Source organism: Oncorhynchus kisutch, linkage group LG7, assembly GCF_002021735.2.
Source record: "Oncorhynchus kisutch isolate 150728-3 linkage group LG7, Okis_V2, whole genome shotgun sequence".
Classification (NCBI taxonomy): Eukaryota; Metazoa; Chordata; class Actinopteri; order Salmoniformes; family Salmonidae; genus Oncorhynchus; species Oncorhynchus kisutch.
The window spans coordinates 31,883,188-31,896,607 of record NC_034180.2 but is presented as its reverse complement, the minus strand read 5'-3'; the positions used below and the strand labels follow the sequence as shown (position 1 = coordinate 31,896,607).

General features: G+C 42.1%; 1 protein-coding gene across 1 annotated transcript in view; it reads left to right on the top strand.

The window, feature by feature from the left end:
• The window catches only part of LOC109894473 (kinesin-like protein KIF26A), a 130,392-nt gene extending 123,219 nt beyond the window's left edge, over window positions 1-7,173 (top strand). Inside the window, exons 14-16 of the mRNA XM_031828479.1 lie at window positions 3,567-3,590; window positions 3,902-4,052; window positions 4,245-7,173. Of these exons, the coding sequence (XP_031684339.1) occupies window positions 3,567-3,590; window positions 3,902-4,052; window positions 4,245-4,429 (360 nt within the window). The 3' untranslated portion in view covers window positions 4,430-7,173. The remainder of the gene's footprint in view (window positions 1-3,566; window positions 3,591-3,901; window positions 4,053-4,244) is intronic.
• The last annotated feature ends 6,247 nt before the right edge of the window (window positions 7,174-13,420 follow it).

The window sequence follows — 13,420 nt, the reverse complement described above, 5'->3', positions numbered from 1 at the left end:
ACCAAGAAGTGACAAATTGTTGCACTCTATCAGCACCATGGACAGCACCCTACATGCTAAAGCGAGGCTTTTGAAAACCTATGCTGGTGTCTAAGGAAGTCATTTTGCCATTTCATACCCTAGGTTTTTGCTGAAATGACACCACTGGCTATACCACCAAGATTTAGATTTTTTTTAAACCAGCTAGATTGTTCTAACCTTTTCAGAAGGGTTTGCAGCTGATTTTCTGTGGAACTTCCTGAGTAATCGATCACTCCATTCTCCCCGAAATCTTCATGTATGATCCCCCTCAAATGCCAGTTGGATTAGTTGAGCTTTCCTCAGGTGTAGCATGCTTCTCCTGTTCTGACTGAACATGTTTATGCTCAGTGGAAATTAATTCTCGCATGTAGCTGTGGACGCCCCGAAGGTCAATCCATGTGTCAGTCCAGTAAGCACGGTCGGCATAGCGGAGAGAGGCCCAGAGAATCGTTGCAGGATATCAAGTGGGGTCCATATCGTCCTCATTGGAGCCAGAGCGGGCAATTTCAGTCTGCAAAAACTGGCGAGCGACACCAAACTCAGCTTCCACCAAATCTGCATTTTTTTATTGTTATTTTAACATTTTTTATTTAACATTAATTTAACCTTTGTAGCGCAGTTAGCGGAACCCCTCGACAACATTCCGCTGAAAAGGCAGAGTGTGAAATTCAAAACTATTTTTTAGAAATATGTAACTTTCACACATTAACAAGTCTGATACAGCAAATGAAAGATAAACATCTTGTTAATCTACCCATCGTGTCCGATTTCAAAAATGCTTTACAGCTAAAGCACAACATATGTTTATGTTAGTTCAGAGCCAAGTCGAAAAAACACACAGCCATTTTCGAGCCAAAGATAGGAGTCACAAAAAGCAGAAATATAGATAAAATGAATCACTAACCTTTGATGATCTTCATCAGATGACACTCATAGGACATCATGTTACACAATATATGTACTGTATGTTTTGTTTGATAATGTGCATATTTATATCCAAAAATCTCAGTTTACATTGGCGCGTTACGTGCAGTAATGTGTTGATTCCAAAACATCCGGTGATTTTGCAGAAATACTCATAATAAACATTGATAAAAGATACAAGTGTTATTCACAGAATTAAAGATAGACTTCTCCTTAATGCAACCGCTGTGTCAGATTTTTTTTAAACTTTACGGAAAAAACATAATCTGAGAACAGCGCTCAGAACCCAAAACAGCCAGAGGAATATCCGCCATTTTGGAATCAACAAAGTTAGAAACAACACCATAAATATTCACTTACCTTCGATGATCTTCATCAGAAGGCACTCCCAGGAATCCCAGTTCGACAATAAATGACTGATTTGTTCCATAAAGTTCCATCATTTATGTCCAAATAGCCACTTGTTGTTAGCGTGTTCAGCCCAGTAATCCATCTTCATGAGACACGAGCATTTCGTCCAGACAAAAACTCGAAAAGTTCCATTACAGTCCTTTAGAAACATGTCAAACGATGTATGTAATCAATCTTTAGGATGTTTTTAACATCAAACATCAATATTGTTCCAACCGGAGAATTCCTTTGTCTTCAGAAAAGCACTGGAACGAGAAGTAACTCTGTCGGGAGCGAGCGTCATGAGACCAAGGCTCTCTGCCAGACCACTGACTCAAAGAGGTCTCATGAGCCCCTCCTTTATAGTAGAATCCTCAAACCAGTTTCTAAAGACGGTTGACATCTAGTGGAAGACCTAGGAAGTGCAATCTCTTCCATATCTCAATGTGTATTCGATATGCCAAGCTTTGAAAAACTACAAACCTCAGATATCCCACTTCCTAGTTGGATTTTTCTCAGGTTTTCACCTGCCATATGAGTTCTGTTATACTCACAGACATCATTCAAACAGAAACTTCAGAGTGTTTTCTATCCAATACTAATACTAATATGTATATATTTGCATCTGGGACAGAGTAGGAGGCAGTTCACTCTGGGCACACTATTCATCCAAAAGTGAAAATGCTGCCACCTATCACAAAAAGGTTAACTAGGCAAGTCAGTTAAGAACAAATTCTTATTTACAATGATGGCCTACACCGGCCAAACCCAGACGACGCTGTGCCAATTGTGGACCGCTCTATGGGGCTCCCAATCACGGCCGGTTGTGATACACCCTGGTTTTACTTAGATCTAGCAGTGGCTTCAACTTTTTCAATCTAGAAAGTCATGGCTTTCTGGGTCAAGGGCACACAAGGCCTCCACCAATTGGCTGTTGCGTTCTCTGAATCGTTCTGACATTTCACCACTGACAGCATCCAAGAAAATTATTTTACACTTTGGCTAACTAAACTCTGTCGTGGTAGGGCGTGAGGCAGAGTTGAGTGAAGCAGCTTCAACAGTAAACTTGACCGCGCCCGTATAAATCAAAATCAAATATTACAGGTAGAGGCGTATTACGTTATTCGCTTAGCCTACCACAGATGAAAAGTGTTTTCCCCGCTTTTTATGGAAACCCAAAGGAGTCATACCTAACTGCCCGAGTGGCTTTCCATAGCCCCCCTGCACACACCGCGCCACACTCTGTCCACTGTGCTGACACAGCGCAGCGGAGATACAGATTTTGCATCAACCTGTCACTCAATAATTGTTTATATTTTCATATCGGGACATACAACTAAAACTGAGGGGGCACAAGTTTTAACTGAGAGTGTTAAGCCTCCCTTTGCCCCCTGGTGGAGTCGGGCCCATAGGCATGACCTCGTGGGAAGGTCTTAGCTCACTCTTTCTCAGGTTCTTATTAAAGAACAAGGTGAAAATATGCATCTGAGATGTTTGATCTTTATTCTGGCCAATGGTGAATCCCTAAGTCTTTATGTGTCTGTGTGACCAGGAATGTGAAGAGATCAGGAGGCAATTACTGTCTGGCTTTAATTGCTTTATATATGACTGATCGCTGGGGCTCACTGCTGGTGCTGATTGACAGAGGGGGATGGAGTGGTGGTGGTGGAAAGAGCAGTCCAGGAATGTGTGATGAATGTGCATCCCCCCTCTACATCCCCACACCCTCACCCTATCAGCCATCACCATGGCCCATCCCTGGCTGCCTGATGGCTCTTTATGGCTGGCTCCACTTGCCACGGGTCATTAACTGCTCCCACAAGTTAGAGACAGCCAGACAGGAATTTGTTAAGAGATTTTAAATCAGCTCGATGGTGGTTTGATTTAGTTTCAATTAGGAAAAGATGATCTTCAATTTGTCTTTCCCAACCATCACTGGCTGAATGAGTGCTTTGCCTCGCACATCCCACACTGTTCCCGGGCCAGTTTTGGAATACCATGCAATGTGTGCATCATGGCTGGTTTCCGTGCTTGTATTCTCAGATGTCTATTTGTGTGCACATGGCTTTTTCTGTCTACATACAGTATACAGGGTTTAGGATTCTGTATATTCATGCATGTTTGTGTGTTGTATTTGTTTGAGTTCTAACTGTGAGATCATTACTCTCTCTAGAGTACAAGCATATTTTTTATAATATGTATTTTATTTTCTTCTCTTTTCTCATCTTTAGCAGCCATTCCAGGATGTTGAGAAGGTATGTTGATTTTGCTGGATGGCTGAGGCTTGATTATACTTTAATGGGAGTTGGGGAATAGTTTGGAGTAAGGGTTAAGAGGGGAAGAACAGGAAAATTGGATTGTTCGAGTTGCATGCACATATCTCAAATTAGGTTTGTTCTATTGTGACAGGAAATGGTAATACACACGACTGTGTCTGTATATCCTGCAATTCTTCAGCAGCAACAACAATGCTAGTGAATGACTATTATTATTCTTTATTTCAAACAGTTCCTCAGTCACTCACTCTCTCTCTCTCTCTCTCTCTCTCTCTCTCTCTCTCTCTCAGGGCCTGCTGTACTTCAACAGTAAGCTGAAGGTTCTGGAGCGGCGGCAGCAGCAGATCAGGGAGCTGAAGGTCAAACATGAGGCACTTAAGGAAGAGCTAGAGGACACCAAGACCCTACTGATGATGGACCCTTGCAAGTGGATAGGAGAGTGTGAGTGTCTGCTACATTATTCTACTAGGATTGGGGCATATGGACATGTACACCTTTTTATTATTCATATTCCCTACAAAAATAGAAAGTTATCTTCCTATTGAAAGTTAACTTGATTCTGTCTTCCAGTTTTCAGTTGATTGTGTGTGACCAGGACTTTACTCCTCTGCTCTCCTGTCTCTTCTCTTCCAGTTGAGGTGGACCAGGATTTGGACAAGGAGTCCCAGGAGTACCTGCAGGCCCTGGGTCAGGTCACAGAGGAGCTGGAGTTCTGTGTCAACCTATGCAAGTCACGTGTCATGATGGTGACCTGCTTCGACATCAGTGTGGCATCACCGCCCAACACTCAAGAGGGACTGCGAGAAGTGGAAGTCTGACAATGAGCAAAAGAAGAGATGGAGAATCAAGGAAGTGAGAAAGGAAGAATTATGAAATGTAGCAGCCAGTTCATAGTTATTGCTGGAATGAAGTGACAAGAAAAACAAAAAAGACAAAAGATGAGACAAACGGGTTGGGTGTCTTTGCATGGAGACAGGAGATCTGAACCGACTTATCTGCAGTGCCTCGTTCTGGACATGTTCATGTTGGAATGGGAGTTAAGTGTGTGCACAGACACAACAGTTTCTGTTTTCCAGCATGATGGGAGAGAGGCCATCATTTACCCAAGAGTCATTCAACGAGACCCGGAAGTGCCTTTTTCACGCGACTTATTTTGAGTCATTATTTTTTGTATGGTGCTAGTATCATAACCAGCATACCTAAGCAAACCCTGAACATATTTCTTTTAAGAAATAATTATTTTATATGCATTGTATAGTGTATTTATATGATTATGCTGTGTGTAAAATATAATTTCTAGGTAAAAAAAGAAGAGCAATAAGCTAATGTTATTGCGTTCCCAAACTTGGCCTTTTCTCATGTTTCAAACCAACCTCAGTCAGCATTTTGCCCATCTTCATCCAGCCTCTTGCGCCTTATGTTATCTTTCTGGTTCAGTAGTCTACCTTTTAAAAGAGCTATGTGTTATCTTGTCAAGGACTCAATTTACTGTTATCACTCAGCCACTGCCAGCTGAAAGCTAGCAGGGTTGAGTAAATGTTTCTTCCCTCCAGTTGCCTTGATCACAAGGGGCCCCATTGGAGGTGCTGAGATGGGTGATGGTGGAGGTGTAGAAGAAGGGGCGGAGGAAAGTATGTGGTATGTGGGGCGGAGATGTGTTTGCCCTTGTTTATTTAATTGGAGATGTGGCAACGGCAGAACACATCAATCAGAGGGGTCTACATACAGGACCTGCTCCCAACAGGCTGTGTGTACGCCATGATTCATGGGTGTGACAGTTGGCTCTCCCCAGTGCTCTGTGCTAGGGGTGTCCAGAGTCAACCTGACAGACCTCTGTCACCCTCCCTGTACCCCCAGAGCGATGGGGAAGCATGCTGAGTATTATTCCCAAGGCACAGAGGTGCTCGTCAGTGCGCCTATTTTATCCCTAGATGGGCCTCTACTGGGTTCTACTGACACAAACAAAAGGGCATAGATGAGATGCCACAAGCAAGGGTCATTCTATGGCTATTTTGTGGTGTGCTCTTTTAAGTGGTGCCAAGCCTTGGTTCTATGCATTCCAACATTCTCACTTCCACTATAAGAATAACCTCCACAAAGCACTAAGATCAACAGCACAGACAGTTTGCAATGACTCAGAACCCTCTCTGAGTTATGCTTCAAAGCTACACATATTACACAGATAGCACTTCTCTCCAACCTTCTACTTTCTTTACTAATTTAACCGGATGTCTCAATCAAAGACTAGGATAGGCTCCAAGAGGACAGTGTCCTAAATAAAGGCCATGAGAAACCACAGTTTCCCGTGTTTACATGCAGTGAAGAAATTGCCGCCATCAGATTTAGACGTTGTTTGGCAAATACAATCAATCAACTAGCTGTATGTAGCTGCCAGAATGTTTGTGTTTTAATCACTTCTCTGAAAATGGTGTGGACAAAGAAGATGAACTGGTTTTGGTTATCTAGAGTAAGAAACTGGATTTGGTTATCTAGAGTAAGAAACTGGATTTGGTTATCTAGAGTAAGAAACTGGTTTTGGTTATCTAGAGTAAGAAACTGGATTTGGTTATCTAGAGTAAGAAACTGGATTTGGTTATCTAGAGTAAGAAACTGGTTTTGGTTATCTAGAGTAAGAAACTGGATTTGGTTATCTAGAGTAAGAAACTGGATTTGGTTATCTAGAGTAAGAAACTGGTTTTGGTTATCTAGAGTAAGAAACTGGTTTTGGTTATCTAGAGTAAGAAACTGGTTTTGGTTATCTAGAGTAAGAAACTGGATTTGGTTATCTAGAGTAAGAAACTGGATTTGGTTATCTAGAGTAAGAAACTGGTTTTGGTTATCTAGAGTAAGAAACTGGTTTTGGTTATCTAGAGTAAGAAACTGGTTTTGGTTATCTAGAGTAAGAAACTGGATTTGGTTATCTAGAGTAAGAAACTGGATTTGGTTATCTAGAGTAAGAAACTGGTTTTGGTTATCTAGAGTAAGAAACTGGTTTTGGTTATCTAGAGTAAGAAACTGGATTTGGTTATCTAGAGTAAGAAACTGGATTTGGTTATCTAGAGTAAGAAACTGGATTTGGTTATCTAGAGTAAGAAACTGGTTTTGGTTATCTAGAGTAAGAAACTGGATTTGGTTATCTAGAGTAAGAAACTGGTTTTGGTTATCTAGAGTAAGAAACTGGTTTTGGTTGTATTTTGATGTGTTTTATTTATGTAACTAAAATATTCATTTGTTTTCTTTCCTCTTACAAAGATATACCCTCAGGCCCTTTCTGAAGATGCTGCATGAGATTTTTTTATTAATTTGTAAGAATGATTTCTATTCCATTTTTACCATTTTGATTTTTATAATATCTTTGGCTCTCGATCATGCTGGGTTAGTTTCATGACTATTAGCAAACTAAAACATTTTTTTCAAGAAAGTTGATGTATGTCATATTTCATATCAAAACCCATATTTTCTAATGTCTTTGGTTTTGTAAAGGATTTTCTGACCCTGTGTAAAAATGTATGATATGGCAGCTCGTGTTGAGTTTTCTCTGTGAATAAAGTGTTTCTTCTTATAGCTGACTTGGAATGATTTTTCCCTCGTTGGTTCTTTTGAAAGAAACCATTATGTTTGGCCTACATAATTCAAAACCACATGACCTATTGGTCATTGGTATCCCAGCCTCTGCCAAACAACTGAATGTTCCAGTTTTCAGGGGAAAAGAGAGCCTGTGACGCAACTTCTACTTTTGGACTTTAACAAGGCGACACCACAGATTTTCTAAACCCAGAGGCGCAACATCGCAAGACCAAGCAAACCAGGCTGGCGTTTGGAGTTAGAGAAGTCAGTGAGAGAAGTGAAACATCTTCCTTAGTCGTTCATTTTCTCGCAATCTAAAGGCACAACCTAGATTAAGGCATCCCCCCGCACCTCTCTGATTCAGAGGAGTTGGAGGCATTCAGCTGTACAACTGACTAGGTATCCCCCCCTTTAGATTCAATCAATGACGTGTTTCTGCTCATGAGTTTAGCTAGCCAACGTCACCATGACATCACCTAAAAGCGTGATTGGGGATTTCTATTGGAGAAGCAGTTTCTGCATATCTTCATACTCCTGAGGTTGAAGAGGCGCTGTTGCACATACTTCACCATGCTGTTGATGTGAAGGGACCATTTCACTCCATCTTAACTCCTCCATATTTACTTGATTGGTTGAACAGTGCAGTACAGCGATATTTAACAACAACCTGTTCCCACAGATACGTTTTCCCCATCTGATTAATGCTACCAAAGAGCTGCTTGTGATGATTCATCTCCCAGGTGCATATGTAAGCATTTTTGTGCAATGATTTATGAAGAATAAAACTTTTTGGGGAGGGAGTTTGACAAGAATGAAATATGCAGCCATCAAATAGATATTAGAGGTGCAGCAAGATTAATGATGCCTCTATCAAATATGGTGTTCTACTCCGTGTGATGCCAGGTCTCCTGGTGTGCAATATTTCGTAGATGAGTGGAGATGTTCAAGTCCACCATGCTGAGTGATACCATCTTGCTTCCTCCCTGTTAATTTCATTTGATTAAAAGCGTAGTAGAATGATTTGGTGGCCTGGCAGGAGAAGCTGGTTGCTGTGTTTTTAATCAAATCCACGGGTGCATTTTGCCTTTACCCGCCCTGGGTCTGGGTGCTCTTTGACTCAGAGGGAAGGAGGGCCAACTCAGAGCTCTCAGTGGTGAACAGAAGTGCCCCACTCTCTTGCACATTAGATTCCTGGTGATGAGTACCATATGTTTCAAGTTTTATTTGTCGTATGTACAGGATGCACATGGTATACACCGTCCAACGAAATGCTTACTTGCAGGTTCCTTCTCGACAATGCAACAACAATAAGAAATAATAAAGGAAAATAATACAAACATAAAGTAAATAACTGAGTGGAATAGAATACACATTTTAGCATAAGTATATTACAGGGAGGGACCATATGGCACCATATGACGACACAACAGTGGTAAGCCTGATTACCAATAACGATGAGACAGCCTACAGGGAGGAGGTGAGAGCCCTGGCGGTGTGGTGACAGGAAAATAGCCTCTCCCTCAACATCAACAAAACGAAAGAGCTGATTGTGGACAACCAAAGTCATCAGAGAGAGCACACTCCCACCCACAGAGGGGGTCGAAAAGTTCAAAATCCTCGGTGTCTTGGCCCCTAAGACCCTCACAAACTTCTGCAGATGCACCATCGAGAGCATTCTGTCGGACTGTTTCACAGCAACTGTACCATCCGCAACCGTAGGGCTCTCCAGAGGGTAGTGCGGTCAGCCCAACGCATCATCAGAGGCACACTGCCTGCCAAGACATCTACAACACACTGTGTCACAGTAAGACCAAGAAGCTCATCAAGGACGTCAGCCACATAGTCATTGAACACTGGGCACTTTAATAATGTTTACATACTGTTTTACCACTTTATATGTATATACTGTATGCTAGTCATGGCTCATCCTCTTTAATTACTGCTGTACACACCTTTTCCATTAATATACTGTCCATACACAACAACCACATATATATATATATATATTCTGGACTCTGATATTGCTCGTTCTGATGTCTTAATTTCTTGTTATTTTTTTAAACATTGGGATTATGTGTGTAGTGTTAATGTATTGTTAGATATTGCTGCACTGTTGGAGATAGAAACAGAAGCATTTCACTGCATCTGTAATAGCATCTACAAAACTACTCGACAAATACACTTTGATTTGATTTGATGTGTAGTACTGGATACATTGTTTTAATCCTTCTATGCTCTGACATTTCTACCTTTATAACTATAGTTGACTGATTTTACACAGCACACTTTCATTTACATTGGATAAGAAATCTAAGCCTGCAGTTGTTTGGTGGAAAGTGAGTGTCTTGTGACAAGTCATTCATTCCCCTGACAGCTCGGACGGTTTCCCACTGCTCTGAGCGATGTGCTTTGTGTCTACATGGAGACAGTTGGTCAGGCCTGCCGCTGAGTACTAATGGCTGCTGAGTCCGTGGGCTCCTGGCCCACTAGACCCAGTCTTCCCCTGCTCTCTTTGCCTCAGGGCTCTTCTCATATGCGCAGGGAGTCGGATGTTATGAGAATAAAAATGAGTTCATTGAAGAGTCAAGTAGGCCCTCCTCCCTCACCCCTCGGCTCAAAAAAGTTTAATCATAATTTCGATTTTCCCTTTCCTGTCATCTGAAAACAAATTGAAGGATTTCCCCCCCCACACTATTATCCTAATAGTGTCCCACTTTAATTATAGCACATTTTGATCTCTCTCTCTCCATCTCTTTCTCTCCCCCCCCCCCCCCCCCCCCCCCCAGTGGATGTCTTCTACTAACTTACCCACTGATGTTTGATGCTACGCTATTGTGTTTCTCTGTCACTTCAACATAGGTGCAGCTTTAAATCATGACAGAAACTCTGTACTTCCTAGTTAATTTAGAAGAAAATGACCCAGCTGGCGGCCCAGGAGTGACTGAATCTAACCATTTCATACATGAGATTGGAATACCCCAATGAGTTGTTTACAACAGCAGCACTGACTGTCTCTTTCGCTATCAATGTAGTAGATAACACTGACCAGTTGTTTGCTGTATCCACTGTCCATGTAGATGGGGAAAAAATGGATTTATGAGTCCCCTTGCTCTATTGGGGTACCTGGAAGCTGGAGCTGCCCTGGGCATTGGATTTACTGCTCTGACTGCAATCACATAGATTGCACAGTCTAAACCCAAGCCTTTTCTCTCAAGAAAAACTATACATTTGACCAAATGTCGCCACTTAATCTCAGTAATTAAAGCAAGCTGGTTTGGGGAAAAGTCCTTAAATTATCAAAGGCTTGGGGAGATGTAAGACTCACACATCTCCCTGTCCCTGTCCCTGTTCTCCAAAACAGATGACATTAGTGAGTCCACTTGCACTCTTAAATAGGGCTTTAAGATCTAGGGTCCCATAAGATTTAGTGTAAGGGCTGTAAGTTCTGGGTGTATAGACAGAAAGGTCTAACACTCTGACATTGAGTTCAGATAACACTACAGGCACCAAATCAAAGCCAGACCTAATCATTATGTGAAAGGGAATGAATTTCCCGTGGAGACAGCCGGAGTGATCTATCACTTAACACTTAACCTTGTTTATTGAATCCTCCTATGCAGAGCATGACCAGATGAGGGTAAAGCATTGAGCTAGGCGTCTGTCACGTGGCAATGGGAATATAATAGAGATAATTGGCAAAATAGATTGTAATCTTGGCACCGGCCACAAAGTGATACATCTTGTAGCCTCATGAAGAAAGCCCCCCCACGTCTGGACGTGGGTCAGTGGATGAGTTGGCCTCGTATGGTTTGACCAGGGAGCGTTGGCAAGCTGCTGTGTCCGTCCACCTCCAGAAGCACGCACAGACACGCACGCACGCACGCACGCACGCACGCACGCACGCACACACACACACACACACACACACACACACACACACACACACACACACACACACACACACACACACACACACACACACACACACACACACACACACACATCACAGTTCTGTTCACTTCTGACAGGGAGCTGGCAGTGGCAGCCGACAACAGAGCAATGTCACTCAGCCTGACTGACCAGCTAGGTGTCCAAGATGGACACATACTGACTGACGCTGTCATGGAAACATGCAGAGTTACAAGGGGAGTACTTTACTTTACTTTGACTCCGTTTAATATATACAGAAGTCATTAGTATGCTTGCTGAGTACATTTGTAATTTGTCCTGTTGACAAGATGCGTGTTTGAAGTAGGGAAATAAACAACTGCTAGTAGCTACAGACAGGAGTTTGGGTTCTTCTTTGATCAGCAATACGGTAAAGGTATGAAAGGCCATTTAATTAACCTCGTGCCACTGTTGGAAAACAACCGTGCTTGCAGAATCATTGTTCTATGGATCTCCACTGACCTGTGGTAGACCTTGTAGATAAGGTATCTAGCAGCACAGTGCATGCATAGATGAGTAAGATACGGAAGCAAATGAGCGTGGTCACCTGCTGGCCACCTGCTAGCCCCTCACTGTCACTTCTAATCCTCCTGATCTCAGAGGATTTTAATTGGCCTCTATCTCTGTATCTTACAAAAGGAGGGAGAGACTGGGCCGGGTGGGGATCTAATGCTGAAGTTATGCACAGATAAGACATGGTCAGAAATCGACCAGACTTCCACAGAATACTTGACCTTATGAATATGTTGATGACAGCTGGGAACTATTGTTTCTATCGCAGTGCTCTTTTTGATTGGTCTTTGTGTCCCTGGCTCCAGATTGATTCATGTAGATAACTGAAGATTTACGTAACGATGCTCTTTGTTTGAAAGAGTTATGTGTGAGATGCTTTTAGTATACTGATTGTAAATGTTAAGGCAATGTCATCTACTATTTGAATTACACGTGTAAGAGTTTTTGTGATTAGCCTATTCAGATTGGCTGAATACCTAATTGAGTGTGTGTAGTAAGTTGCATTACATCCAACAGATAGGTTGATCCACTGTACATCAGAGGAAATCAGGCTAATGACTGTGTCCTCCTGCCAGGGCGTAGAAAAGATCTGTAGATGGCCCTCCTAAGACCTGATGCTGCTGAAAAGGGTTGCCTACTTTGATGTTCCCTATTGGTGACTATTTTGTCAACACGCCATAGAGCTGGCTGGGATCAGTGTGGGGATTGGGGTCTATACCTTCTGAATGAACTCTGAACTGAAAGTCAGCTGTATTTGTTGATGGGGTTACACACCATTGCTCTGCATTAGGTCTAGATTAGGAGAAGTGTAACTGGTTTATCTGGCTCTGTCCTCATGTTTATCTAAAGATCAGATCTGGCGAGTAGTGTGGGGAATACACTGTGGATTAGCTTCAAATAGTACAACACTGACAACACTTTTCCCTTATTGCCTCCATTCTATAATTGCATCTCATAGTCCACAGTCACATTCTGTTATATTGACATAACAATGTTGACATAGCAATGTTGACATAACAATCTGTCATGTGTGTTCATCTCAATAGTAAACAAGGGTAGAGACATAAATTAAAGACATTATTTGTCACATATAGGAGTTGAAGAATCTGACTTCTCACTTTCCATGAGGCTTGCACATCCCATATACATCATTTGTCAACTTTTTGGGGTTAACTGTAACTCAATGAAAGCAGAGGCTAATGTGGTTGCAGGTCTCCATTATAGAAGTAGAAAAGACGAATTGAATTTCCCGTTTTGCTCATCACAGAGTAGAATGGAGTGTGTTTGGCTTCACTCTGTCTTTTCACCAGGATGAACTCTTTGTAGCACGTTGTCGGAGGGAGACAGAGCTTTGATTGCTTTCTCAGCAGCTCTTATGCAGCAGGCAGGCAGGTCACTGCTGTCTGTCTCCCTCCATGATGAATGGCCTGTTCTGCCTGAACAAAAACAACCTTCACAAGTCGCACAAGTTTCTAACCCAGCCTCTGAAGAAAAGTTTCTGCTGTGCCTCAATGTTTCATTTGCTCGGTGGTGCCGTCTCCACCTTGAAGGCCAGGCAGGAGAGCTATATTGGGTATTATCTTTCTTACTGTATTAGGCTACGTGTCAGTCAGTGCATTATAATCCACATTCACAAAAACCTGAATATAGATACCCACTTTGAGGAGAGTTAGTATCTAGTATCTATATGATATTCATAAGATATCTGCAGGGTTTTCATGAGAAGGCTAGTGGAAATGGATTCATCAACAAAGGACAGAGGCAGGCCAAAAAGCCACACA